At 48.9% G+C, this 25,022-nt stretch overlaps 2 protein-coding genes, 1 long non-coding RNA gene and 3 pseudogenes across 3 annotated transcripts; all 6 read right to left on the reverse strand.

Moving 5' to 3' along the window:
• Positions 1 to 608: 608 nt before the first annotated feature.
• Positions 609 to 1,572, reverse strand: LOC138600615 (uncharacterized). The gene is made up of 4 exons (XR_011308763.1): positions 1,532 to 1,572; positions 1,269 to 1,333; positions 912 to 1,090; positions 609 to 795 (listed from the first exon to the last, which is right to left on the reverse strand). It is a non-coding gene; the product is annotated as an uncharacterized lncRNA (long non-coding RNA).
• A 68-nt stretch (positions 1,573 to 1,640) lies between these two features.
• LOC138600449 (probable cyclin-dependent serine/threonine-protein kinase DDB_G0292550) lies at positions 1,641 to 13,805 on the reverse strand (annotated as a pseudogene).
• Positions 8,811 to 9,284, reverse strand: LOC138601105 (putative uncharacterized protein DDB_G0289263; the record flags this gene model as incomplete). The annotated part of the gene is made up of 1 exon (XM_069672685.1): positions 8,811 to 9,284. A coding segment is annotated over one exon (474 nt), but the record flags the coding sequence as incomplete, so codon positions are not given.
• On the reverse strand, positions 10,302 to 11,018 carry LOC138601107 (GATA zinc finger domain-containing protein 14-like; the record flags this gene model as incomplete). The annotated part of the gene is given in 1 exon segment (XM_069672687.1): positions 10,302 to 11,018. A coding segment is annotated over 1 exon segment (717 nt), but the record flags the coding sequence as incomplete, so codon positions are not given.
• A 27-nt stretch (positions 13,806 to 13,832) lies between the features above and the next one.
• Positions 13,833 to 17,060, reverse strand: LOC138600450 (probable serine/threonine-protein kinase clkA; annotated as a pseudogene).
• Positions 17,061 to 21,776: 4,716 nt separating this feature from the next.
• LOC138600451 (probable serine/threonine-protein kinase clkA) lies at positions 21,777 to 23,957 on the reverse strand (annotated as a pseudogene).
• Positions 23,958 to 25,022: the final 1,065 nt, after the last annotated feature.

Below are 25,022 nucleotides of genomic sequence, written 5' to 3' on the forward strand. Positions count from 1 at the left end.
TTTAGATGAATGAACAGTTGTGCATTTTACAATATTTTTGATTAAGCAGCACAGAATATGACTTACTTGTGCCATTCACGGTGATAGAGCTGCCTTCAATGTCAAAGCCATTGACGATTGGAGCTGCCATGAGCAAAACACTCCGAATCTGAGTGTTATTAGGAACTGATGTGCTATCAAAGCGAAGCTTCAAATCGTTGAAGATTGATCCACTTCTGCAAAGGGAGAAACAAATAATTTAGTTTGACATGCAAGATCAGGCCGTTATTCTTATATTGTAACTTGATCATACTTAAAAATTACCTGAAGGCCACCACGTCCAAGGACTTGAACGAGGAGGGGAATTCATTTTCATACAAAGGTTCAATCTGCAGAAACAGAAAAGAAATTGTATTTTTACACATTATAATTACATTTGTTGGTCTTAGAACACCTAACTGTTCGTGAGACAAGATAAGTTTAACCTGAGTACCAATAGGACAAGATAACCTGATTACCAATAGATTCAAGTGTGACGTCTGAGACTTACCTGTCCCTTTATCATTGAGGCTCGATCTTTGAAAGCTGCAGAAGAGGTATTCAGCAAATCCTGTGTAAAACTGGTTAGAAGAGATCTGAAAGACACATCTACAATTGAATCTGCAACAGTGGTAGGTGCAGCAGTTGCAGGTGCTGCAGTGGCCGGTGCCGCAGTTGTAGGTGCCACAGTTGCAGGGACGGCAGATGCTACAGTGGCAGGTCCCGGTGCCCCGGTGGCAGATGCTGCTGTTGTAATTACAACTGGAACTGGACCCTCTGTTAAAATATTTTTGAAAGAATAATTTTATGACTCTTTGAGCCCAGACAAAAAATATTTCTTTCACAAACTTATAAGGACTGGTAGTTATCGAACATATTGTTATTTTACTTACCTACTACTGAAACTCCGTTGGGGTTGAAGCTCACGGTGAAGTTATTGTTGGTATCATTTGCAGCTTCAACAAAGGCTTGGGCAACAACAGGATTCTTTGGGAGTTTTGCAGGGGGAGTAGTCCGATTGAATTTAATCTCCAGATCTGTTTGAACTCCATCAGCTCGTGCTGGAATAGGACTGTATAATAAAAACAAATATAGGAAAAGAGTAAAATTATCACATGAAGTGATTCTGTTGCTAAATGATATGTGTGGCTTACATCTGGCAATATCAACAAGGGATGATACTTTTTAAAGTCCATTGTCATAAATATACAGCAAGGTCAATTGACCAACGACAGAAAAGATGTTTTTACCTGAATCGTATAACGATGCATTGAACAAAAATAAATCCAAATCTTGCTCGGCATATGATAAAGCACTGCAAAAAGAAAGCAACGTTAAGGACCTTGAGCTGGTTTCAAGCCCAATTTTTCATAAAATTTGATTAACAAGGAATGGAAAATGAATTACGCTTCAGTTTAACATTATTTACCTAAATTAAAACATTCTCTCCAACATTTCCTGCACATTTCCGACATAGTGATGAAATTTGTAGTCAAATTTAAGAAGTACTCACTGCTGTTAGAACTCGTTGTTCAAGTTCTTTGTATTCATTGCTGTTGGGGTTATCAAGTTCCGGTGTAAAAGTTTCACCTTGCAGGTCTGCTTTGACCTCGTAAACTGGTTCAGCGACTGTTGTTTGCATGGATGTCGTCAGAGCAGGTTTTGTTGCACTTGTGATTGTCACCGCAGGTGTAATTGCAGAAACAGCTGTTGGTCCTGCTGTTGTTGTTGTCACTGCAGCTGTTGTTGGAGAAGCTGCAGTTGTTGTTGAAGATGCTGTTGTTGGTACAACAGTTGTTGGAGTGTCTGTTGTTATTGCTGGAGTTGCTGTTGTTGTTGAAGCAACTGTAGTTGTGGGAGCAACTGTTGTCGTAGAAACTGTTGTTGTTGGAGCTGTGGTTGTTGTAGCGGTTGTTGTTGTTGTAGAAACTGTTGTTGTTATTGTTATTGGTGCAGCTGTTGTCGTTGTTGGAGTGGCTGTTGTTATTGGGGAGGCTGTTGTTATTGCTGGAGCAGCTGTTGTTGGAGCAGCTGTAGTTGTTGGAGTGGCTGTTGTTGTAGCAACTGAGGATGTTGTTGGAATGGCTGTTGTTGGAGCAACTGTTGTGGTGTTTGAAGCACCTGTCGTTGTTGCTGGAACAGGCGTCATTGTTGTTGGAGCAACTGTTGTTGTTGTTGGAGCGGCTGTTGGAGTGGCTGTTGTTGTTGTTGGAGCAGCTGTTGTTGTAGTAGGGGCTGTTGTTATTGTTGGAGCGTCTGTTGTTGTTGTTGAAGCCGCTGTTGTTGTTGGAGCAACTGTTGTTGATGGAGCGGCTGTTGTTGTTGTTGGTAATGCAGTTGTTGCAGCAACTGTCGTTGTTGGAGCTGTGGTTGTTGTTGGAGCGGCTGTTGTTATTGCTAGAGCAGCTGTTGATGGAGCAGCTGTAGTTGTTGGAGTGGCTGTTGTTGGAGCTACTGAGGTTGTTGTTGGAGTGGCTGTTGCTGGAGCAACTGTTGTTGTTGTTGGAGCGGCTGTTGTGGTAGGTGGAGCAGCTGTTGTTGTTGTTGGAGCAGCCATTGTTGTTGTTGGAGCAGCTATTGTGGTAGTTGGATTGGCTGTAGTGGTAGTTGGAGCCACTGTTGTTGTTGTTGAAGTTGCCGTTGTTGTTGGAGCAGCTCTTGTGGTTGTTGGAGCCACTGTTGTTGTTGTTGAAGTTGCCGTTGTTGTTGGAGCAGCTCTTGTGGTTGTTGGAGCAGCTGTTGTTGTTGTTGGAGCAACTGTTGTTGTTGTTGAAGCGGCTGTTGGCGTAGTTGGAGCAGCTGCTGTTGTTGTTGGAGTGGCTGTTGTGGTAGGTGGAGCCACTGTTGTTGTTGTTGTTGGAGTGGCCATTGTTGTTGGAGCAGCTGTGGTGGTAGTTGGATTGGCTGTAGTGGTAGTTGGAGCCACTGTTGTTGTTGTTGGAGCAGCCGTTGTTGTTGTTGGAGCAGCTGTTGTGGTAGTTGGAATGGCTGTTGTGGAAGTTGGAGCCACTGTTGTTGTTGTTGGAGTGGCGGTTGTTGTTGGAGCAGCTGTTGTTGTTGTTGAAGCGGCTGTTGTGGTAGTTTGAGCCACTGTTGTTGTTGTTTGAGTTGCCGTTGTTGTTGGAGCAGCTGTGGTGGTTGTTGGAGCAGCTGTTGTTGTTGTTGAAGCAGCTGTTGTTGTTGTTGGAGCAGCTGTTGTTGTTGTTGGAGTGGCCGTTGTTGTTGGAGCAGCTGTTGTGGTTGTTGGAGCAGCTGTTGTTGTAGTTGGAGCAGCTGTTGTTGTTGTTGGAGCAGCGGTCGTTGTTGTTGGACCGGCTGTTGTTGTTGTTGGTGCAATTGTAGTTGGAGTGGCGGTTGTTATTGGAGCAGCTATTGTGGTAGTTGGATTGGCTGTAGTGGTAGTTGGAGCCACTGTTGTTGTTTTTGAAGTTGCCGTTGTTGTTGGAGCAGCTCTTGTGGTTGTTGGAGCAGCTGTTGTGGTTGTTGGAGCAACTGTTGTTGTTGTTGAAGCGGCTGTTAGCGTAGTTGGAGCAGCTGCTGTTGTTGTTGGAGTGGCTGTTGTGGTAGGTGGAGCCACTGTTGTTGTTGTTGTTGGAGTGGCCATTGTTGTTGGAGCAGCTGTGGTGGTTGTTGGAGTGGCCGTTGTTGTTGGAGCAGCTGTTGTTGTTGTTGGAGCAGCCGTCGTTGTTGTTGGAGCGGCTGTTGTGGTAGTTGGATTGGCTGTTGTGGTTGTTGGAGCAACTGTTGTTGTTGTTGAAGCGGCTGTTAGCGTAGTTGGAGCAGCTGCTGTTGTTGTTGGAGTGGCTGTTGTGGTAGGTGGAGCCACTGTTGTTGTTGTTGTTGGAGTGGCCATTGTTGTTGGAGCAGCTGTGGTGGTTGTTGGAGTGGCCGTTGTTGTTGGAGCAGCTGTTGTTGTTGTTGGAGCAGCCGTCGTTGTTGTTGGAGCGGCTGTTGTGGTAGTTGGATTGGCTGTTGTGGTAGTTGGAGCCACTGTTGTTGTTGGAGTGGCTGTTGTTGTTGGAGGAGCTATTGTTGTTGTTGGAGCGGCTGTTGTTGTTGTTGGAGCAACTGTTGTTGTTGTAGGAGTGGCTGTTGTCGTTGGAGGAAGTGTTGTGGTTGTTGGAGTGGCCATTGTTGTTGGAGCAGCTGTTGTGGTTGTTGGATTAGCTGTTGTGGTTGTTGGAGGAACTGTTGTTGTTGTTGGAGCAACTGTTGTTGTGTTTGGAGCGGGTGTTGTGGTAGTTGGATTAGCTGTTGTTGTTGGTGTTGTTGTTGAAGCAGCTGTTGTTGTTGTTGTTGGAGCAGCTGTTGTTGTTGTTGTTGGAGCAGCTGTTGTGGTAGTTGAAGCGGCTGTTAGCGTAGATGGAGCAGCTGTTGTTGTTGTTGTAGCAACTGTTGTTGTTGTTAGAGTGGATGTTGTGGTAAGTGGAGCCACTGTTGTTGTGGTTGTTGGAGCAGCTGCTGTTATTGTTGGAGCAGCCGTTGTTGTTGTTGGAGCAACTGTTGTTGTTCTTGGAGCAACTGTTGTTGTTGGAGCAGCTGTTGTTGTTGGAGCAGCTGTTGTGGTAGTTGGAGCGGCTGTTGTGGTAGTTGGATTAGCTGTTGTTGTTGTTGAAGCAGCTGTTGTTGTTGGAGCAGCTGTTGTGGTAGTTGGATTAGCTGTTGTTGAAGCAGCTGTTGTTGTTGTTGTTGGAGTAGCTATTGTGGTAGTTGAAGCGGCTGTTAGCGTAGTTGGAGCAGCTGTTGTTGTTGTTGGAGCAAATGTTGTTGTTGTTGGAGTGGCCGTTGTTGGAGCAGCAGTTGATGTTGTTGGAGCAGCCGTTGTTGTTGTTGGAGCAGCTGTTGTGGGAGTTGGACTGGCGGTTGTTGTTGGAGCAGTTGTTGATGTTGTTGGAGTGGCCGTTGTTGTTGGAGCAGCTGTTGTCATCGATGGAACAGCCGTTGTTGTTGTTGGAGCAGCTGTTGTGGTGGTTGGATTGACTGTTGTGGTCGTTGGAGCCACTGATGTGGTAGTTGGAGCCACTGTTGTTGTTGTTGGAGTGGCGGTTGTTGTTGGAGCAGCTGTTGTTGTTGTTGAAGCGGCTGTTGTGGTAGTTGGAGCCACTGTTGTTGTTGTTGGAGTTGCCGTTGTTGTTGGAGAAGCTGCGGTGGTTGTTGGAGCCACTGTTGTTGTTATTGGAGTGGCCGTTGTTGTTGGAGCAGCTGTTATTATTGTTGGAGTAGCCGTTGTTGTTGTGGGAGCGGCTGTTGTGGGAGTTGGACTGGCGGTTGTTGTTGGAGCAGTTGTTGATGTTGTTGGAGTGGCCGTTGTTGTTGGAGCAGCTGTTGTTATCGATGGATCAGCCGTTGTTGTTGTTGGAGCAGCTGTTGTGGTGGTTGGATTGACTGTTGTGGTCGTTGGAGCCAATGTTGTGGTAGTTGGAGCCACTGTTGTTGTTGTTGTTGGAGTGGCCGTTGTTGTTGAAGCAGCTGTTGTGGTTGTTGGAGCAGCCGTGGTTGTTGTTGGAGCAACTGTTGTTGTTGTTTGAGTGGCCGTTGTTGTTGGAGCAGCAGTTGTTGTTGTTGGAGCAGCCGTTGTTGTTGTTGGAGCAGCTGTTGTGGGAGTTGGACTGGCGGTTGTTGTTGGAGCAGTTGTTGATGTTGTTGGAGTGGCCGTTGTGGTAGTTGGATTAGCTGTTGTTGAAGCAGCTGTTGTTGTTGTTGTTGGAGTAGCTATTGTGGTAGTTGAAGCGGCTGTTAGCGTAGTTGGACCAGCTGTTCTTGTAGTTGGAACAGCCGTTGTTGTTGTTGGAGCAGCTGTTGTGGGAGTTGGTGTCGCGGTTGTTGTTGGAGCAGTTGATGATGTTGTTGGAGTGGCCGTTGTTGTTGGAGCAGCCGTGGTTGTTGTTGGAGCGGCTGTTGTTGTAGTTGGAACAGCCGTTGTTGTTGTTGGAGCAGCCGTTGTTGTTGTTGGAGCAGCTGTTGTGGGAGTTGGAGTCGCGGTTGTTGTTGGAGCAGTTGTTGATGTTGGAGTGGCCGTTGTTGTTGGAGCAGCTGTTGTTGTTGTTGGAGTGGACGTTGTTGTTGGAGCAGCTGTTGTGGTAGTTGGATTGACTGTTGTGGTCGTTGGAGCCACTGTTGTTGTTCTTGGAGCAACTGTTGTTGTTGGAGCAGCTGTTGTGGTAGTTGGATTGGTTGTTGTGGTCGTTGAAGCCACTGTTGTTGTTCTTGGAGTGGCGGTTGTTGTCGTTGGAGCGGCTATTGTGGTAGTTGGATTAGCTGTTGTTGTTGTTGAAGCAGCCGTTGTTGTTGTTGGAGCAGCTGTTGTGGGAGTTGGAGTGGCGGTTGTTGTTGGAGCAGCTGTTGTTGTTGTTGGAGTGGCGGTTGTTGTTGGAGCAGCTGTTGTGGTTGTTGGTGCCACTGTTGTTGTTCTTGGAGCAACTGTTGTTGTTGGAGCAGCTGTTGTGGTAGTTGGAGCCACTGTTGTTGTTGTTGGAGTTGCTATTGTTGTTGGAGAAGCTGCGGTGGTTGTTGGAGCCACTGTTGTTGTTGTTGGAGTGGCCGTTGTTGTTGGAGCAGCTGTTATTATTGTTGGAGCAGCCGTTGTTGTTGTGGGAGCGGCTGTTGTGGGAGTTGGACTGGCGGTTGTTGTTGGAGCAGTTGTTGATGTTGTTGGAGTGGCCGTTGTTGTTGAAGCAGCTGTTGTTATCGATGGAGCAGCCGTTGTTGTTGTTGGAGCAGCTGTTGTGGTAGTTGGATTGGCTGTTGTGGTAGTTGGAATGGCTGTTGTGGTAGTTGGAGCCACTGTTGTTGTTGTTGGAGTGGCGGTTGTTGTTGGAGCCACTGTTGTGGTAGTTGGATTGGCTGTTGTGGTCGTTGAAGCCACTGTTGTTGTTCTTGGAGTGGCGGTTGTTGTTGGAGCAGCTGTTGTGGTAGTTGGATTGGCTGTTGTGGTAGTTGGAGCAGCTGTTGTTGTTGGAGCAGCTGTTGTGGTAGTTGGATTAGCTGTTGTTGTTGTTGGAGTGGCCGTTGTTGTTGGAGCAGCTGTTATTATTGTTGGAGCAGCCGTTGTTGTTGTTGGAGCGGCTGTTAGCGTAGTTGGAGCAGCTGTTGTTGTTGTTGGAGCAACTGTGGTTGTCGTTGGAGTGGCTGTTGTTGTAGGTAGAGCCACTGTTGTTGTTGTTGGAGCAGCTGTTGTGGTCGTTGGAGCCACTGTTGTTGTTCTTGGAGCAACTGTTGTTGTTGGAGCAGCTGTTGTGGTAGTTGGATTGGTTGTTGTGGTAGTTGGAATGGCTGTTGTGGTAGTTGGATTAGCTGTTGTTGTTGTTGACGCAGCTGTTGTTGTTGTTGGAGCAGCTGTTGTGGTAGTTGGATTAGCTGTTGTTGATGTTGTTGAAGCCACAGTTGTTGTTGTTGTTGGAGTGGCCGTTGTTGTTGGAGCAGCTGTTGTTGTTGTTGGAGCAGCCGTTGTTGTTGTTGGAGCAGCTGTTGTGGGAGTTGGACTGGCGGTTGTTGTTGGAGCAGTTGTTGATGTTGTTGGAGCAGCTGTTGTGGTGGTTGGATTGACTGTTGTGGTCGTTGGAGCCACTGTTCTGGTAGTTGGAGCCACTGTTGTTGTTGTTGGAGTGGCGGTTGTTGTTGGAGCAGCTGTTGTTGTTGTTGAAGTGGCTGTTGTGGTAGTTGGAGCCACTGTTGTTTTTGATGGTGTGGCCATTGTTGTTGGAGCAGCTGTTATTATTGTTGGAGCAGCCGTTGTTGTTGTTGGAGCGGCTGTTAGCGTAGTTGGAGCAGCTGTTGTTGTTGTTGAAGTGGCTGTTGTGGTAGTTGGAGCCACTGTTGTTTTTGATGGTGTGGCCATTGTTGTTGGAGCAGCTGTTATTATTGTTGGAGCAGCCGTTGTTGTTGTTGGAGCGGCTGTTAGCGTAGTTGGAGCAGCTGTTGTTGTTGTTGGAGCAACTGTGGTTGTCGTTGGACTGGCTGTTGTGGTAGGTGGAGCCACTGTTGTTGTTGTTGGAGTGGCGGTTGTTGTTTGAGCAGCCGTGGTTGTTGTTGGAGAGGCTGTTGTGGTAGTTGGGCCAGCCGTTGTTGTTGTTGGAGCAGCTGTTGTGGGAGTTGGACTGGCGGTTGTTGTTGGAGCAGTTGTTGGAGCAGCTGTTGTGGTGGTTGGATTGACTGTTGTGGTCATTGGAGCCACTGTTCTGGTAGTTGGAGCCACTGTTGTTGTTGTTGGAGTGGCGGTTGTTGTTGGAGCAGCTGTTGTTGTTGTTGAAGCGGCTGTTGTGGTAGTTGGAGCCACTGTTGTTGTTGTTGGAGTGGCCGTTGTTGTTGGAGCAGCTGTTATTATTGTTGGAGCAGCTGTTGTTGTTGTTGGAGCAACTGTGGTTGTCGTTGGACTGGCTGTTGTGGTAGGTGGAGCCACTGTTGTTGTTGTTGGAGCAAATGTGTTGGTCGTTGGAGCCACTGTTGTTGTTCTTGGAGCAACTGTTGTTGTTGGAGCAGCTGTTGTGGTAGTTGGATTCGCTGTTGTGGTAGTTGGAATGGCTGTTGTAGTAGTTGGAGCCACTGTTGTGGTTCTTGGAGTGGCGGTTGTTGTTGGAGCAGCTGTTGTTGTTGTTGAAGTAGCTGTTGTGGTAGTTGGAGCCACTGTTGTTGTTGATGGAGTTGCCGTTGTTGTTGGAGCAGCTGTGGTGGTTGTTGGAGCAGCTGTTGTTGTTGTTGGAGCGGCTGTTGTGGTAGTTGGATTAGCTGTTGTTGTTGTTGACGCAGCTGTTGTTGTTGTTGGAGCAGCTGTTGTGGTAGTTGGATTAGCTGTTGTTGTTGTTGTTAAAGCCACTGTTGTTGTTGTTGTTGTTGGAGTGGCCGTTGTTATTGGAGCAGCTGTTGTGGTTGTTGGAGCAGCCGTGGTTGTTGTTGGAGCAACCGTTGTTGTTGTTGGAGTGGCCGTTGTTGTTGGAGCAGCTGTTGTTGTTGTTGAAGCAGTCGTTGTTGTTGTTGGAGCAGCTGTCGTGGGAGTTGGACTGGCGGTTGTTGTTGGAGCAGCCGTTGTTGTTGTTGGAGCAGCTGTTGTGGTAGTTGGAGCCACTGTTGTTGTTGTTGGAGTGGCCGTTGTTGTTGGAGCAGCTGTTATTATTGTTGGAGCAGCCGTTGTTGTTGTTGGAGCGGCTGTTAGCGTAGTTGGAGCAGCTGTTGTTGTTGTTGGAGCAACTGTGGTTGTCGTTGGAGTGGTTGTTGTTGTAGGTGGAGCCACTGTTGTTGTTGTTGGAGCAGCTGTTGTGGTAGTTGGATTGGCTGTTGTGGTAGTTGGAATGGCTGTTGTGGTAGTTGGAGCCACTGTTGTTGTTGTTGGAGTGGCGGTTGTTGTTTGAGCAGCTGTTGTTGTTGTTGAAGCGGCTGTTGTGGTAGTTGGAGCCACTGTTGTTGTTGATGGAGTTGCCGTTGTTGTTGGAGCAGCTGTGGTGGTTGTTGGAGCAGCTGTTGTTGTTGTTGGAGTGGCTGTTGTGGTAGTTGGAGCAGCTGTTGTTGTTGTTGGAGCAACTGTGGTTGTCGTTGGACTGGCTGTTGTGGTAGGTGGAGCCACTGTTGTTGTTGTTGGAGTGGCCGTTGTTGTTGGAGCAGCTGTTGTGGTTGTTGGAGCAGCCGTGGTTGTTGTTGGAGCAACTGTTGTTGTTGTTGGAGTGGCCGTTGTTATTGGAGCAGCTGTTGTTGTTGGAGTGGCCGTTGTTGTTGGAGCAGCTGTTGTGGTTGTTGGAGCAGCCGTGGTTGTTGTTGGAGCAACTATTGTTGTTGTTGGAGTGGCCGTTGTTGTTGGAGCAGCTGTTGCTATCGATGGAGCAGCCGTTGTTGTTGTTGGAGCAACTGTTGTGGTGGTTGGATTGACTATTGTGGTCGTTGGAGCCACTATTCTGGTAGTTGGAGCCACTGTTGTTGTTGATGGAGTGGCGGTTGTTGTTGGAGCAGCTGTTGTTGTTGTTGAAGCGGCTGTTGTAGTATTTGGAGCCACTGTTGTTGTTGTTGGAGTTGCCGTTGTTGTTGGAGAAGCTGTGGTGGTTGTTGGAGCCACTGTTGTTGTTGTTGGAGTGGCCGTTGTTGTTGGAGCAGCTGTTATTATTGTTGGAGCAGCCGTTGTTGTTGTTGGAGCGGCTGTTAGCGTAGTTGGAGCAGCTGTTGTTGTTGTTGGAGCAACTGTGGTTGTCGTTGGAGTGGTTGTTGTTGTAGGTGGAGCCACTGTTGTTGTTGTTGGAGCAGCTGTTGTGGTAGTTGGATTGGCTGTTGTGGTAGTTGGAATGGCTGTTGTGGTAGTTGGAGCCACTGTTGTTGTTGTTGGAGTGGCGGTTGTTGTTTGAGCAGCTGTTGTTGTTGTTGAAGCGGCTGTTGTGGTAGTTGGAGCCACTGTTGTTGTTGATGGAGTTGCCGTTGTTGTTGGAGCAGCTGTTGTTGTTGTTGGAGCGGCTGTTGTGGTAGTTGGATTAGCTGTTGTTGTTGTTGAAGCAGCTGTTGTTGTTGTTGGAGCAGCTGTTGTGGTAGTTGGATTAGCTATTGTTGTTGTTGAAGCCACTGTTGTTGTTGTTGTTGGAGTGGCCGTTGTTGTTGGAGCAGCTGTTGTGGTTGTTGGAGCAGCCGTGGTTGTTGTTGGAGCAACTGTTGTTGTTGTTGGAGTGGCCGTTGTTATTGGAGCAGCTGTTGTTGTTGTTGGAGCAGCCGTTGTTGTTGTTGGAGCAGCTGTTGTGGGAGTTGGACTGGCGGTTGTTGTTGGAGCAGTTGTTGTGGTGGTTGGATTGACTGTTGTGGTCGTTGGAGCCACTGTTGTGGTAGTTGGAGCCACTGTTGTTGTTGGAGCAGATGTTGTTGTTGTTGAAGCGGCTGTTGTGGTAGTTGTAGCCACTGTTGTTGTTGTTGGAGTTGCCGTTGTTGTTGGAGAAGCTGTGGTGGTTGTTGTAGCCATTGTTGTTGTTGTTCGAGCAGCCGTTGTTGTTGTTGGAGCGGCTGTTAGCGTAGTTGGAGCAGCTGTTGTTGTTGTTGGAGTAACTGTGGTTGTCGTTGGAGTGGCTGTTGTGGTAGGTGGAGCCACTGTTGTTGTTGTTCGAGCAGCTGTTGTGGTAGTTGGATTGGCTGTTGTGGTAGGTGGAGTAACTGTTGTTGTTATTGGAGTGGCGGTTGTTGTTGGAGCAGCTGTTGTTGTTGTTGCAGTGGCCATTGTTGAAACAGCTGTTGTTGTTGGAGCAGCTGTTGTTGTAGTTGGAGTGGCGGTTGTGGTTGTTGGAGTAGCTGTTGTTGTTGTTGGAGCAGCCGTTGTTGGAGCAGCTGTTGTGGTAGTTGGAATGGCTGTTTTGATAGTTGGAGCCACTGTTGTTGTTGTTGGAGTGGCGGTTGTTGTTGGAGCAGCTGTTGTTGTTGTTGAAGCGGCTGTTGTGGTAGTTTGAGCCACTGTTGTTGTTGTTTGAGTTGCCGTTGTTGTTGGAGCAGCTGTTGTTGTTGTTGGAGCGGCTGTTGTGGTAGTTGGATTAGCTGTTGTTGTTGTTGAAGCAGCTGTTGTTGTTGTTGGAGCAGCTGTTGTTGTTGTTGGAGTGGCCGTTGTTGTTGGAGCAGCTGTTGTGGTTGTTGGAGCAGCTGTTGTTGTAGTTGGAGCAGCTGTTGTTGTTGTTGGAGCAGCTGTCGTTGTTGTTGGACCGGCTGTTGTTGTTGTTGGTGCAATTGTAGTTGGAGTGGCGGTTGTTGTTGGTGCCACTGTTGTGGTAGTTGGATTGGCTGTTGTGGTCGTTGAAGCCACTGTTGTTGTTCTTGGAGTGGCGGTTGTTGTTGGAGCAGCTGTTGTGGTAGTTGGATTGGCTGTTGTGGTATTTGGAGCGGCTGTTGTGGTAGTTGGATTAGCTGTTGTTGTTGTTGAAGCAGCTGTTGTTGTTGGAGCAGCTGTTGTGGTAGTTGGATTAGCTGTTGTTGAAGCAGCTGTTGTTGTTGTTGTTGGAGTAGCTATTGTGGTAGTTGAAGCGGCTGTTAGCGTAGTTGGAGCAGCTGTTGTTGTTGTTGGAGCAACTGTTGTTGTTGTTGGAGTGGCCGTTGTTGTTGGAGCAGCAGTTGTTGTTGTTGGAGCAGCCGTTGTTGTTGTTGGAGCAGCTGTTGTGGGAGTTGGACTGGCGGTTGTTGTTGGAGCAGTTGTTGATGTTGTTGGAGTGGCCGTTGTTGTTGGAGCAGCTGTTGTTATCGATGGAACAGCCGTTGTTGTTGTTGGAGCAGCTGTTGTGGTGGTTGGATTGACTGTTGTGGTCGTTGGAGCCACTGTTGTGGTAGTTGGAGCCACTGTTGTTGTTGTTGGAGTGGCGGTTGTTGTTGGAGCAGCTGTTGTTGTTGTTGAAGCGGCTGTTGTGGTAGTTGGAGCCACTGTTGTTGTTGTTGGAGTTGCCGTTGTTGTTGGAGAAGCTGCGGTGGTTGTTGGAGCCACTGTTGTTGTTATTGGAGTGGCCGTTGTTGTTGGAGCAGCTGTTATTATTGTTGGAGTAGCCGTTGTTGTTGTGGGAGCGGCTGTTGTGGGAGTTGGACTGGCGGTTGTTGTTGGAGCAGTTGTTGATGTTGTTGGAGTGGCCGTTGTTGTTGGAGCAGCTGTTGTTATCGATGGAGCAGCCGTTGTTGTTGTTGGAGCAGCTGTTGTGGTGGTTGGATTGACTGTTGTGGTCGTTGGAGCCACTGTTGTGGTAGTTGGAGCCACTGTTGTTGTTGTTGTTGGAGTGGCCGTTGTTGTTGAAGCAGCTGTTGTGGTTGTTGGAGCAGCCGTGGTTGTTGTTGGAGCAACTGTTGTTGTTGTTTGAGTGGCCGTTGTTGTTGGAGCAGCAGTTGTTGTTGTTGGAGCAGCCGTTGTTGTTGTTGGAGCAGCTGTTGTTATCGATGGAACAGCCGTTGTTGTTGTTGGAGCAGCTGTTGTGGTGGTTGGATTGACTGTTGTGGTCGTTGGAGCCACTGTTGTGGTTGTTGGAGCCACTGTTGTTGTTGTTGGAGTGGCGGTTGTTGTTGGAGCAGCTGTTGTTGTTGTTGAAGCGGCTGTTGTGGTAGTTGGAGCCACTGTTGTTGTTGTTGGAGTTGCTGTTGTTGTTGGAGAAGCTGCGGTGGTTGTTGGAGCCACTGTTGTTGTTGTTGGAGTGGCCGTTGTTGTTGGAGCAGCTGTTATTATTGTTGGAGCAGCCGTTGTTGTTGTGGGAGCGGCTGTTGTGGGAGTTGGACTGGCGGTTGTTGTTGGAGCAGTTGTTGATGTTGTTGGAGTGGCCGTTGTTGTTGAAGCAGCTGTTGTTATCGATGGAGCAGCCGTTGTTGTTGTTGGAGCAGCTGTTGTGGTGGTTGGATTGACTGTTGTGGTCGTTGGAGCCACTGTTGTTGTTGTTGGAGTTGCCGTTGTTGTTGGAGAAGCTGTGGTGGTTGTTGGAGCCACTGTTGTTGTTGGAGTGGCCGTTGTTGTTGGAGCAACTGTTATTATTGTTGGAGCAGCCGTTGTTGTTGTTGGAGCGGCTGTTAGCGTAGTTGGAGCAGCTGTTGTTGTTGTTGGAGCAACTGTGGTAGTGGTTGGATTGGCTGTTGTGGTAGTTGGAGCCAATGTTGTTGTTGTTGTTGGAGTGGCGGTTGTTGTTGGAGCAGCTGTTGTTGTTGTTGGAGTGGCTGTTGTTGTTGGAGGAGCTGTTGTTGTTGTTGGAGCGGCTGTTGTTGTTGTTGGAGCAACTGTTGTTGTTGTAGGAGTGGCTGTTGTCGTTGGAGGAACTGTTGTGGTTGTTGGAGTGGCCATTGTTGTTGGAGCAGCTGTTGTTGTTGTTGGAGCAACTGTTGTTGTGTCTGGAGCGGCTGTTGTGGTAGTTGGATTAGCTGTTGTTGTTGTTGAAGCAGCTGTTGTTGATGTTGTTGGAGCAGCTGTTGTGGTTGTTGAAGCGGCTGTTAGCGTAGATGGAGCAGCTGTTGTTGTTGTTGGAGCAACTGTTGTTGTTGGAGTGGATGTTGTGGTAAGTGGAGCCACTGTTGTTGTTGTTGTTGGAGTGGCCGTTGTTGTTGGAGCAGCTGTTGTGGTTGCTGGAGTGGCCGATGTGGTTGTTGGAGTGGACGTTGTTGTTGGAGCAGCTATTGTTGTTGTTGGAGCAGCGGTTGTTGTTGTTGGAGCAGCTGTTGTGGGAGTTGGAGTGGCGGTTGTTGTTGGAGCAGCTGTTGTTGTTGTTGGAGTGGCGGTTGTTGTTGGAGCAGCTGTTGTGGTTGTTGGAGTAACTGTTGTTGTTGTTGGAGCAGCCGTTGTTGTTGTTGGAGCAGCTGTTGTGGTAGTTGGATTGGCTGTTGTGGTAGTTGGAATGGCTGTTGTGGTAGTTGGAGCCACTGTTGTTGTTGTTGGAGTGGCGGTTGTTGTTGGAGCCACTGTTGTGGTAGTTGGATTGGCTGTTGTGGTCGTTGAAGCCACTGTTGTTGTTCTTGGAGTGGCGGTTGTTGTTGGAGCAGCTGTTGTGGTAGTTGGATTGGCTGTTGTGGTAGTTGGAGCGGCTGTTGTGGTAGTTGGATTAGCTGTTGTTGTTGTTGAAGCAGCTGTTGTGGTAGTTGGATTAGCTGTTGTTGAAACAGCTGTTGTTGTTGTTGTTGGAGTAGCTATTGTGGTAGTTGAAGCGGCTGTTAGCGTAGTTGGAGCAGCTGTTGTTGTAGTTGGAACAGCCGTTGTTGTTGTTGGAGCAGCTGTTGTGGGAGTTGGTGTCGCGGTTGTTGTTGGAGCAGTTGTTGATGTTGTTGGAGTGGCCGTTGTTGTTGGAGCAGCCGTGGTTGTTGTTGGAGCGGCTGTTGTTGTAGTTGGAACAGCCGTTGTTGTTGTTGGAGCAGCCGTTGTTGTTGTTGGAGCAGCTGTTGTGGGAGTTGGAGTCGCGGTTGTTGTTGGAGCAGTTGTTGATGTTGTTGGAGTGGCCGTTGTTGTTGGAGCAGCTGTTGTTGTTGTTGGAGTGGACGTTGTTGTTGGAGCAGCTGTTGTGGTAGTTGGATTGACTGTTGTGGTCGTTGGAGCCACTGTTGTTGTTCTTGGAGCAACTGTTGTTGTTGGAGCAGCTGTTGTGGTAGTTGGATTGGTTGTTGTGGTCGTTGAAGCCACTGTTGTTGTTGTTGTTGGAGTGGCGGTTGTTGTCGTTGGAGCGGCTATTGTGGTAGTTGGATTAGATGTTGTTGTTGTTGAAGCAGCTGTTGTGGTAGTTGGATTGGTTGTTGTGGTAGTTGGAATGGCTGTTGTGGTAGTTGGATTAGCTGTTGTTGTTGTTGACGCAGCTGTTGTTGTTGTTGGAGCAGCTGTTGTGGTAGTTGGATTAGCTGTTGTTGTTGTTGTTGAAGCCACAGTTGTTGTTGTTGTTGGAGTGGCCGTTGTTGTTGGAGCAGCTGTTGTGGTTGTTGGAGCAGCCGTGGTTGTTGTTGGAGCAACTGTTGTTGTTGTTGGAGTGGCCGTTGTTGTTGGAGCAGCTGTTGTTGTTGTTGGAGCGGCTATTGTGGTAGTTGGATTAGATGTTGTTGTTGTTGAAGCAGCCGTTGTTGTTGTTGGAGCAGCTGTTGTGGGAGTTGGAGTGGCGGTTGTTGTTGGAGCAGCTGTTGTTGTTGTTGGAGTGGCGGTTGTTGTTGGAGCAGCTGTTGTTGTTGGAGCAGCTGTTGTGGTTGTTGGTGCCACTGTTGTTGTTCTTGGAGCAACTGTTGTTGTTGGAGCAGCTGTTGTGGTAGTTGGATTGGCTGTTGTGGTAGTTGGAATGGCTGTTGTGGTAGTTGGAGCCACTGTTGTTGTTGTTGGAGTTGCGGTTATTGTTGGAGCAGCTGTTGTTGTTGTTGAAGCGGCTGTTGTGGTAGTTGGAGCCACTGTTGTTGTTGATTGAGTTGCCGTTGTTGTTGGAGCAGCTGTGTTGGTTGTTGGAGCAGATGTTGTTGTTGGAGCGGCTGTTGTGGTAGTTGGATTAGCTGTTGTTGTGTTTGAAGCAGCTGTTGTTGTTGGAGTGGCCGTTGTTGTTGGAGCAGCTGTTGTGGTTGTTGGAGCAGCCGTGGTTGTTGTTGGAGCAACTGTTGTTGTTGTTGGAGTGGCCGTTGTTGTTGGAGCAGCTGTTGTTATCGATGGAGCAGCCGTTGTTGTTGTTGGAGCAGCTGTTGTGGTGGTTGGATTGACTATTGTGGTCGTTGGAGCCACTATTCTGGTAGTTGGAGCCACTGTTGTTGTTGTTGGAGTGGCGGTTGTTGTTGGAGCAGCTGTTATTGTTGTTGAAGCGGCTGTTGTAGTATTTGGAGCCACTGTTGTTGTTGTTGGAGTTGCCGTTGTTGTTGGAGAAGCTGTGGTGGTTGTTGGAGCCACTGTTGTTGTTGTTGGAGTGGCCGTTGTTGTTGGAGCAGCTGTTATTATTGTTGGAGCAGCCGTTGTTGTTGTTGGAGCGGCTGTTAGCGTAGTTGGAGCAGCTGTTGTTGTTGTTGGAGCAACTGTGGTTGTCGTTGGAGTGGCTGTTGTTGTAGGTGGAGCCACTGTTGTAGTTGTTGGAGCAGCTGTTGTGGTCGTTGGAGCCACTGTTGTTGTTCTTGGAGCAACTGTTGTTGTTGGAGCAGCTGTTGTGGTAGTTGGATTGGTTGTTGTGGTAGTTGGAATGGCTGTTGTGGTAGTTGGATTAGCTGTTGTTGTTGTTGACGCAGCTGTTGTTGTTGTTGGAGCAGCTGTTGTGGTAGTTGGATTAGCTGTTGTTGTTGTTGTTGAAGCCACAGTTGTTGTTGTTGTTGGAGTGGCCGTTGTTGTTGGAGCAGCTGTTGTGGTTGTTGGAGCAGCCGTGGTTGTTGTTGGAGCAACTGTTGTTGTTGTTGGAGTGGCCGTTGTTGTTGGAGCAGCTGTTGTTGTTGTTGGAGCAGCCGTTGTTGTTGTTTGAGCAGCTGTTGTGGGAGTTGGACTGGCGGTTGTTGTTGGAGCAGTTGTTGATGTTGTTGGAGCAGCTGTTGTGGTGGTTGGATTGACTGTTGTGGTCGTTGGAGCCACTGTTCTGGTAGTTGGAGCCACTGTTGTTGTTGTTGGAGTGGCGGTTGTTGTTGGAGCAGCTGTTGTTGTTGTTGAAGTGGCTGTTGTGGTAGTTGGAGCCACTGTTGTTTTTGTTGGTGTGGCCGTTGTTGTTGGAGCAGCTGTTATTATTGTTGGAGCAGCCGTTGTTGTTGTTGGAGCGGCTGTTAGCGTAGTTGGAGCAGCTGTTGTTGTTGTTGGAGCAACTGTGGTTGTCGTTGGACTGGCTGTTGTGGTAGGTGGAGCCACTGTTGTTGTTGTTGGAGTGGCGGTTGTTGTTTGAGCAGCCGTGGTTGTTGTTGGAGCGGCTGTTGTGGTAGTTGGGCCAGCCGTTGTTGTTGTTGGAGCAGCTGTTGTGGGAGTTGGACTGGCGGTTGTTGTTGGAGCAGTTGTTGATGTTGTTGGAGCAGCTGTTGTGGTGGTTGGATTGACTGTTGTGGTCGTTGGAGCCACTGTTCTGGTAGTTGGAGCCACTGTTGTTGTTGTTGGAGTGGCGGTTGTTGTTGGAGCAGCTGTTGTTGTTGTTGAAGCGGCTGTTGTGGTAGTTGGAGCCACTGTTGTTGTTGGAGTGGCCGTTGTTGTTGGAGCAGCTGTTATTATTGTTGGAGCAGCTGTTGTTGTTGTTGGAGCAACTGTGGTTGTCGTTGGACTGGCTGTTGTGGTAGGTGGAGCCACTGTTGTTGTTGTTGGAGCAAATGTGTTGGTCGTTGGAGCCACTGTTGTTGTTCTTGCAGCAACTGTTGTTGTTGGAGCAGCTGTTGTGGTAGTTGGATTGGCTGTTGTGGTAGTTGGAATGGCTCTTGTGGTAGTTGGAGCCACTGTTGTGGTTCTTGGAGTGGCGGTTGTTGTTGGAGCAGCTGTTGTTGTTGTTGAAGTAGCTGTTGTGGTAGTTGGAGCCACTGTTGTTGTTGATGGAGTTGCCGTTGTTGTTGGAGCAGCTGTGGTGGTTGTTGGAGCAGCTGTTGTTGTTGTTGGAGCGGCTGTTGTGGTAGTTGGATTAGCTGTTGTTGTTGTTGACGCAGCTGTTGTTGTTGTTGGAGCAGCTGTTGTGGTAGTTGGATTAGCTGTTGTTGTTGTTGTTAAAGCCACTGTTGTTGTTGTTGGAGTGGCCGTTGTTGTTGGAGCAGCTGTTGTGGTTGTTGGAGCAGCCGTGGTTGTTGTTGGAGCAACTGTTGTTGTTGTTGGAGTGGCCGTTGTTGTTGGAGCAGCTGTTGTTGTTGTTGAAGCAGTCGTTGTTGTTGTTGGAGCAGCTGTCGTGGGAGTTGGACTGGCGGTTGTTGTTGGAGCAGCCGTTGTTGTTGTTGGAGCAGCTGTTGTGGTAGTTGGAGCAGCCGTTGTTGTTGTTGGAGCGGCTGTTAGCGTAGTTGGAGCAGCTGTTGTTGTTGTTGGAGCAACTGTGGTTGTCGTTGGAGTGGCTGTTGTTGTAGGTGGAGCCACTGTTGTTGTTGTTGGAGCAGCTGTTGTGGTCGTTGGAGCCACTGTTGTTGTTCTTGGAGCAACTGTTGTTGTTGGAGCAGCTGTTGTGGTAGTTGGATTGGCTGTTGTGGTAGTTGGAATGGCTGTTGTGGTAGTTGGATTAGCCTTTGTTGTTGTTGACGCAGCTGTTGTTGTTGTTGGAGCAGCTGTTGTGGTAGTTGGATTAGCTGTTGTTGTTGTTGTTGAAGCCACAGTTGTTGTTGTTGTTGGAGTGGCCGTTGTTGTTGGAGCAGCTGTTGTGGTTGTTGGAGCAGCCGTGGTTGTTGTTGGAGCAACTGTTGTTGTTGTTGGAGTGGCCGTTGTTGTTGGAGCAGCTGTTGTTGTTGTTGGAGCAGCCGTTGTTGTTGTTGGAGCAGCTGTTGTGGGAGTTGGACTGGCGGTTGTTGTTGGAGCAGTTGTTGATGTTGTTGGAGCAGCTGTTGTGGTGGTTGGATTGACTGTTGTGGTCGTTGGAGCCACTGTTCTGGTAGTTGGAGCCACTGTTGTTGTTGTTGGAGTGGCGGTTGTTGTTGGAGCAGCTGTTGTTGTTGAAGTGGCTTTTGTGGTAGTTGGAGCCACTGTTGTTGTTGTTGGAGTGGCCGTTGTTGTTGGAGCAGCTGTTATTATTGTTGGAGCAGCTGTTGTTGTTGTTGGTGCGGCTGTTAGCGTAGTTGGAGCAGCTGTTGTTGTTGTTGGAGCCACTGTTGTTGTTGTTGGAGTGGCGGTTGTTGTTTGAGCAGCCGTGGTTGTTGTTGGAGCGGCTGTTGTGGTAGTTGGGCCAGCCGTTGTTGTTGTTGGAGCAGCTGTTGTGGGAGTTGGACTGGCGGTTGTTGTTGGAGCAGTTGTTGATGTTGTTGGAGCAGCTGTTGTGGTGGTTGTATTGACTGTTGTGGTCGTTGGAGCCACTGTTCTGGTAGTTGGAGCCACTGTTGTTGTTGTTGGAGTGGCGGTTGTTGTTGGAGCAGCTGTTGGTGTTGTTGAAGCGGTTGTTGTGGTAGTTGGAGCCACTGTTGTTGTTGTTGGAGTGGCCGTTGTTGTTGGAGCAGCTGTTATTATTGTTGGAGCAGCCGTTGTTGTTGTTGGAGCGGCTGTTAGCGTAGTTGGAGCAGCTGTTGTTGTTGTTGGAGCAACTGTGGTGGTCGTTGGACTGGCTGTTGTGGTAGGTGGAGCCACTGTTGTTGTTGTTGGAGTTGCGGTTGTTGTTTGAGCAGCCGTGGTTGTTGTTGGAGCGGCTGTTGTGGTAGTTGGGCCAGCCGTTGTTGTTGTTGGAGCAACTGTTGTTGTTGTTGGAGTGGCCGTTGTTGTTGTTGGAGCAGCTGTTGTGGGAGTTGGACTGGCGGTTGTTGTTGGAGCAGTTGTTGATGTTGTTGGAGTGGCCGTTGTTGTTGGAGCAGCTGTTGTTGTTGTTGGAGCAGCCGTTGTTGTTGATGGAGCAGCTGTTGTGGGAGTTGGACTGGCGGTTGTTGTTGGAGCAGTTGTTGATATTGTTGGAGTGGCCGTTGTTGTTGGAGAAGCTGTTGTTATCGATGGAGCAGCCGTTGTTGTAGTTGGAATGGCTGTTGTGGTAGTTGGAGCCACTGTTGTTGTTGTTGGAGCAACTGTCGTGGGAGTTGGACTGGCGGTTGTTGTTGGAGCAACTGTTGTTGTTGTTGGAGCGGCTGTTGTTGTTGTTGGAGCAACTGTTGTTGTTGTTGGCGCGGCTGTTGTTATTGGGGAGCCTGTTGTTATTGCTAGAGCAGCTGTTATTGGAGCAGCTGTAGTTGTTGGAGTGGCCGTTGTTGTTGGAGCAGCTGTTGTGGTTGTTGGAGCAGCCGTGGTTATTGTTGGAGCAACTGTTGTGGTGGTTGGAGAAACTGTTGTTGTTGTTGGAGCAGCTGTTGTGGTCGTTGGAGCCACTGTTGTTGTTCTTGGAGCAACTGTTGTTGTTCTTGGAGCAACTGTTGTTGTTGGAGCAGCTGTTGTGGTAGTTGGATTGGCTGTTGTGGTAGTTGGAATGGCTGTTGTGGTAGTTGGAGGCACTGTTGTTGTTGTTGGAGTGGCGGTTGTTGTTGGAGCAGCTGTTGTTGTTGTTGAAGCGGCTGTTGTGGTAGTTGGAGCCACTGTTGTTGTTGATTGAGTTGCCGTTGTTGTTGGAGCAGCTGTGGTGGTTGTTGGAGCAGCTGTTGTTGTTGTTGGAGCGGCTGTTGTGGTAGTTGGATTAGCTGTTGTTGTTGTTGAAGCAGCTGTTGTTGTTGGAGTGGCCGTTGTTGTTGGAGCAGCTGTTGTGGTTGTTGGAGCAGCCGTGGTTATTGTTGGAGCAACTGTTGTTGTTGTTGGAGTGGCCGATGTTGTTGGAGCAGCTGTTGTTATCAATGGAGCAGCCGTTGTTGTTGTTGGAGCAGCTGTTGTGGTGGTTGGATTGTCTGTTGTGGTCGTTGGAGCCACTGTTCTGGTAGTTGGAGCCACTGTTGTTGTTGTTGGTGTGGCGCTTGTTGTTGGAGCAGCTGTTGTTGTTGTTGTTGAAGCGGCTGTTGTGGTAGTTGGAGCCACTGTTGTTGTTGTTGGAGTTGCCGTTGTTGTTGGAGAAGCTGTGGTGGTTGTTGGAGCCACTGTTGTTGTTGTTGTTGGAGTGGCCGTTGTTGTTGGAGCAGCTGTTATTATTGTTGGAGCAGCCGTTGTTGTTGTTGGAGCGGCTGTTAGCGTAGTTGGAGCAGCTGTTGTTGTTGTTGGAGCAACTGTGGTTGTTGTTGGAGTGGCTGTTGTGGTAGGTGGAGCCACTGTTGTTGTTGTTGGAGCAGCTGTTGTGGACATTGGAGCCACTGTTGTTGTTCTTGGAGCAACTGTTGTTGTTGGAGCAGCTGTTGTGGTAGTTGGATTGGCTGTTGTGGTAGTTGGAATGGCTGTTGTGGTAGTTGGAGCCACTGTTGTTGTTGTTGGAGTGGCGGTTGTTGTTGGAGCAGCTGTTGTTGTTGTTGAAGCAGCTGTTGTGGTAGTTGGAGCCACTGTTGTTGTTGATGGAGCAGCTGTGGTGGTTGTTGGAGCAGCTGTTGTTGTTGGAGCGGCTGTTGTGGGAGTTGGATTAGCTGTCGTTGTTCTTCGAGTGGCGGTTGTGGTCGTTGGAGCAGCTGTTGTTGTTCTTGGAGCAACTGTTGTTGTTGGAGCAGCTGTTGTGGTAGTTGGATTGGCTGTTGTGGTAGTTGGAATGGCTGTTGTGGTAGTTGGAGCCACTGTTGTGGTTCTTGGAGTGGCGGTTGTTGTTGGAGCAGCTGTTGTTGTTGTTGAAGTAGCTGTTGTGGTAGTTGGAGCCACTGTTGTTGTTGATGGAGTTGCCGTTGTTGTTGGAGCAGCTGTGGTGGTTGTTGGAGCAGCTGTTGTTGTTGTTGGAGCGGCTGTTGTGGTAGTTGGATTAGCTGTTGTTGTTGTTGACGCAGCTGTTGTTGTTGTTGGAGCAGCTGTTGTGGTAGTTGGATTAGCTGTTGTTGTTGTTGTTAAAGCCACTGTTGTTGTTGTTGTTGTTGGAGTGGCCGTTGTTGTTGGAGCAGCTGTTGTGGTTGTTGGAGCAGCCGTGGTTGTTGTTGGAGCAACTGTTGTTGTTGTTGGAGTGGCCGTTGTTGTTGGAGCAGCTGTTGTTGTTGTTGGAGCAGTCGTTGTTGTTGTTGGAGCAGCTGTCGTGGGAGTTGGAGTGGCGGTTGTTGTTGGAGCAGCCGTTGTTGTTGTTGGAGCAGCTGTTGTGGGAGTTGGACTGGCGGTTGTTGTTGGAGCAGTTGTTGATGTTGTTGGAGCAGCTGTTGTGGTGGTTGGATTGACTGTTGTGGTCGTTGGAGCCACTGTTCTGGTAGTTGGAGCCACTGTTGTTGTTGTTGGAATGGCGGTTGTTGTTGGAGCAGCTGTTGTTGTTGTTGAAGCGGCTGTCGTGGTAGTTGGAGCCACTGTTGTTGTTGTTGGAGTGGCCGTTGTTGTTGGAGCAGCTGTTATTATTGTTGGAGCAGCCGTTGTTGTTGTTGGAGCGGCTGTTAGCGTAGTTGGAGCAGCTGTTGTTGTTGTTGGAGCAACTGTGGTTGTCGTTGGAGTGGCTGTTGTGGTAGGTGGAGCCACTGTTGTTGTTGTTGGAGCAGCTGTTGTGGTCGTTGGAGCCACTGTTGTTCTTCTTGGAGCAACTGTTGTTGTTGGAGCAGCTGTTGTGGTAGTTGGATTGGCTGTTGTGGTCGTTGGAGCCACTGTTCTGGTTGTTGGAGCCACTGTTGTTGTTGTTGGAGTGGCGGTTGTTGTTGGAGCAGCTGTTGTTGTTGTTGTTGTTGAAGCGACTGTTGTGGTAGTTGGAGCCACTGTTGTTGTTGTTGGAGTTGCCGTTGTTGTTGGAGAAGCTGTGGTGGTTGTTGGAGCCACTGTTGTTGTTGTTGTTGGAGTGGCCGTTGTTGTTGGAGCAGCTGTTATTATTGTTGGAGCAGCCGTTGTTGTTGTTGGAGCGGCTGTTAGCGTAGTTGGAGCAGCTGTTGTTGTTGTTGGAGCAACTGTGGTTGTCGTTGGAGTGGCTGTTGTGGTAGGTGGAGCCACTGTTGTTGTTGTTGGAGCAGCTGTTGTGGACATTGGAGCCACTGTTGTTGTTCTTGGAGCAACTGTTGTTGTTGGAGCAGCTGTTGTGGTAGTTGGATTGGCTGTTGTGGTAGTTGGAATGACTCTTGTGGTAGTTGGAGCCACTGTTGTTGTTGTTGGAGTGGCGGTTGTTGTTGGAGCAGCTGTTGTTGTTGTTGAAGCAGCTGTTGTGGTAGTTGGAGCCACTGTTGTTGTTGATGGAGTTGCCGTTGTTGTTGGAGCAGCTGTTGTTGTTGGAGCGGCTGTTGTGGTAGTTGGATTAGCTGTCGTTGTTCTTGGAGTGGCGGTTGTGGTCGTTGGAGCCACTGTTGTTGTTCTTGGAGCAACTGTTGTTGTTGGAGCAGCTGTTGTGGTAGTTGGATTGGCTGTTGTTGTCGTTGGAGTGGCTGTTGTGGTAGGTGGAGCCACTGTTGTTGTTGTTGGAGCAGCTGTTGTGGTCGTTGGAGCCACTGTTGTTGTTGTTGATGCAGCTGTTGTTGTTGTTGGAGCAGCTGTTGTGGTAGTTGGATTAGCTGTTGTTGTTGTTGTTAAAGCCACTGTTGTTGTTGTTGTTGTTGGAGTGGCCGTTGTTGTTGGAGCAGCTGTTGTGGTTGTTGGAGCAGCCGTGGTTGTTGTTGGAGCAACTGTTGTTGTTGTTGGAGTGGCCGTTGTTGTTGGAGCAGCTGTTTTTATCGATGGAGCAGCCGTTGTTGTAGTTGGAATGGCTGTTGTGGTAGTTGGAGCCACTGTTGTTGTTGTTGGAGTGGCGGTTGTTGTTTGAGCAGCCGTGGTTGTTGTTGGAGCAGCTGTTGTGGTAGTTGGGCCAGCCGTTGTTGTTGTTGGAGCGGCTGTTGTTGTTGTTGGAGCAACTGTTGTTGTTGTTGGCGCGGCTGTTGTTATTGGGGAGGCTGTTGTTATTGCTAGAGCAGCTGTTATTGGAGCAGCTGTAGATGTTGGAGTGGCTGTTGTTGGAGCAACTGAGGTTGTGGTTGTGGTGGCTGTTGCTGGAGCAAATGTTGTTGTTGTTGGAGCGGCTGTTGCGGTAGTTGGAGCAGCCGTTGTTGTTGTTGGAGCTACTGTTGTTGTTGTTGGAGTGGCCGTTGTTGTTGTTGGAGCAGCTGTTGTGGTGGTTGGAGCCACTGTTGTTGTTCTTGGAGCAACTGTTGTTGTTGTTGGAGCAGCTGTTGTGGTCGTTGGAGCCACTGTTGTTGTTCTTGGAGCAACTGTTGTTGTTGGAGCAGCTGTTGTGGTAGTTGGATTGGCTGTTGTGGTAGTTGGAATGGCTGTTGTGGTAGTTGGAGCCACTGTTGTTGTTGTTGGAGTGGCGGTTGTTGTTGGAGCAGCTGTTGTTGTTGTTGAAGCGGCTGTTGTGGTAGTTGGAGCCACTGTTGTTGTTGTTGGAGTGGCGGTTGTTGTTGGAGCAGCTGTTGTTGTTGTTGAAGCGGCTGTTGTGGTAGTTGGAGCCACTGTTGTTGTTGTTGATTGAGTTGCCGTTGTTGTTGGAGCAGCTGTGGTGGTTGTTGGAGCAGCTGTTGTTGTTGTTGGAGCGGCTGTTGTGGTAGTTGGATTAGCTGTTGTTGTTGTTGAAGCAGCTGTTGTTGTTGGAGTGGCCGTTGTTGTTGGAGCAGCTGTTGTGGTTGTTGGAGCAGCCGTGGTTATTGTTGGAGCAACTGTTGTTGTTGTTGGAGTGGCCGATGTTGTTGGAGCAACTGTTGTTATCAATGGAGCAGCCGTTGTTGTTGTTGGAGCAGCTGTTGTGGTGGTTGGATTGACTGTTGTGGTCGTTGGAGCCACTGTTCTGGTAGTTGGAGCCACTGTTGTTGTTGTTGGTGTGGCGGTTGTTGTTGGAGCAGCTGTTGTTGTTGTTGTTGAAGCGGCTGTTGTGGTAGTTGGAGCCACTGTTGTTGTTGTTGGAGTTGCCGTTGTTGTTGGAGAAGCTGTGGTGGTTGTTGGAGCCACTGTTGTTGTTGTTGGAGCAACTGTGGTTGTCGTTGGAGTGGCTGTTGTGGTAGGTGGAGCCACTGTT

This window comes from Semicossyphus pulcher, unplaced genomic scaffold (genome assembly GCF_022749685.1).
Source record: "Semicossyphus pulcher isolate SPU_LCO1_2020_fin unplaced genomic scaffold, fSemPul1.0.p SCAF_21, whole genome shotgun sequence".
Lineage (NCBI taxonomy): Eukaryota > Metazoa > Chordata > Actinopteri > Labriformes > Labridae > Semicossyphus > Semicossyphus pulcher.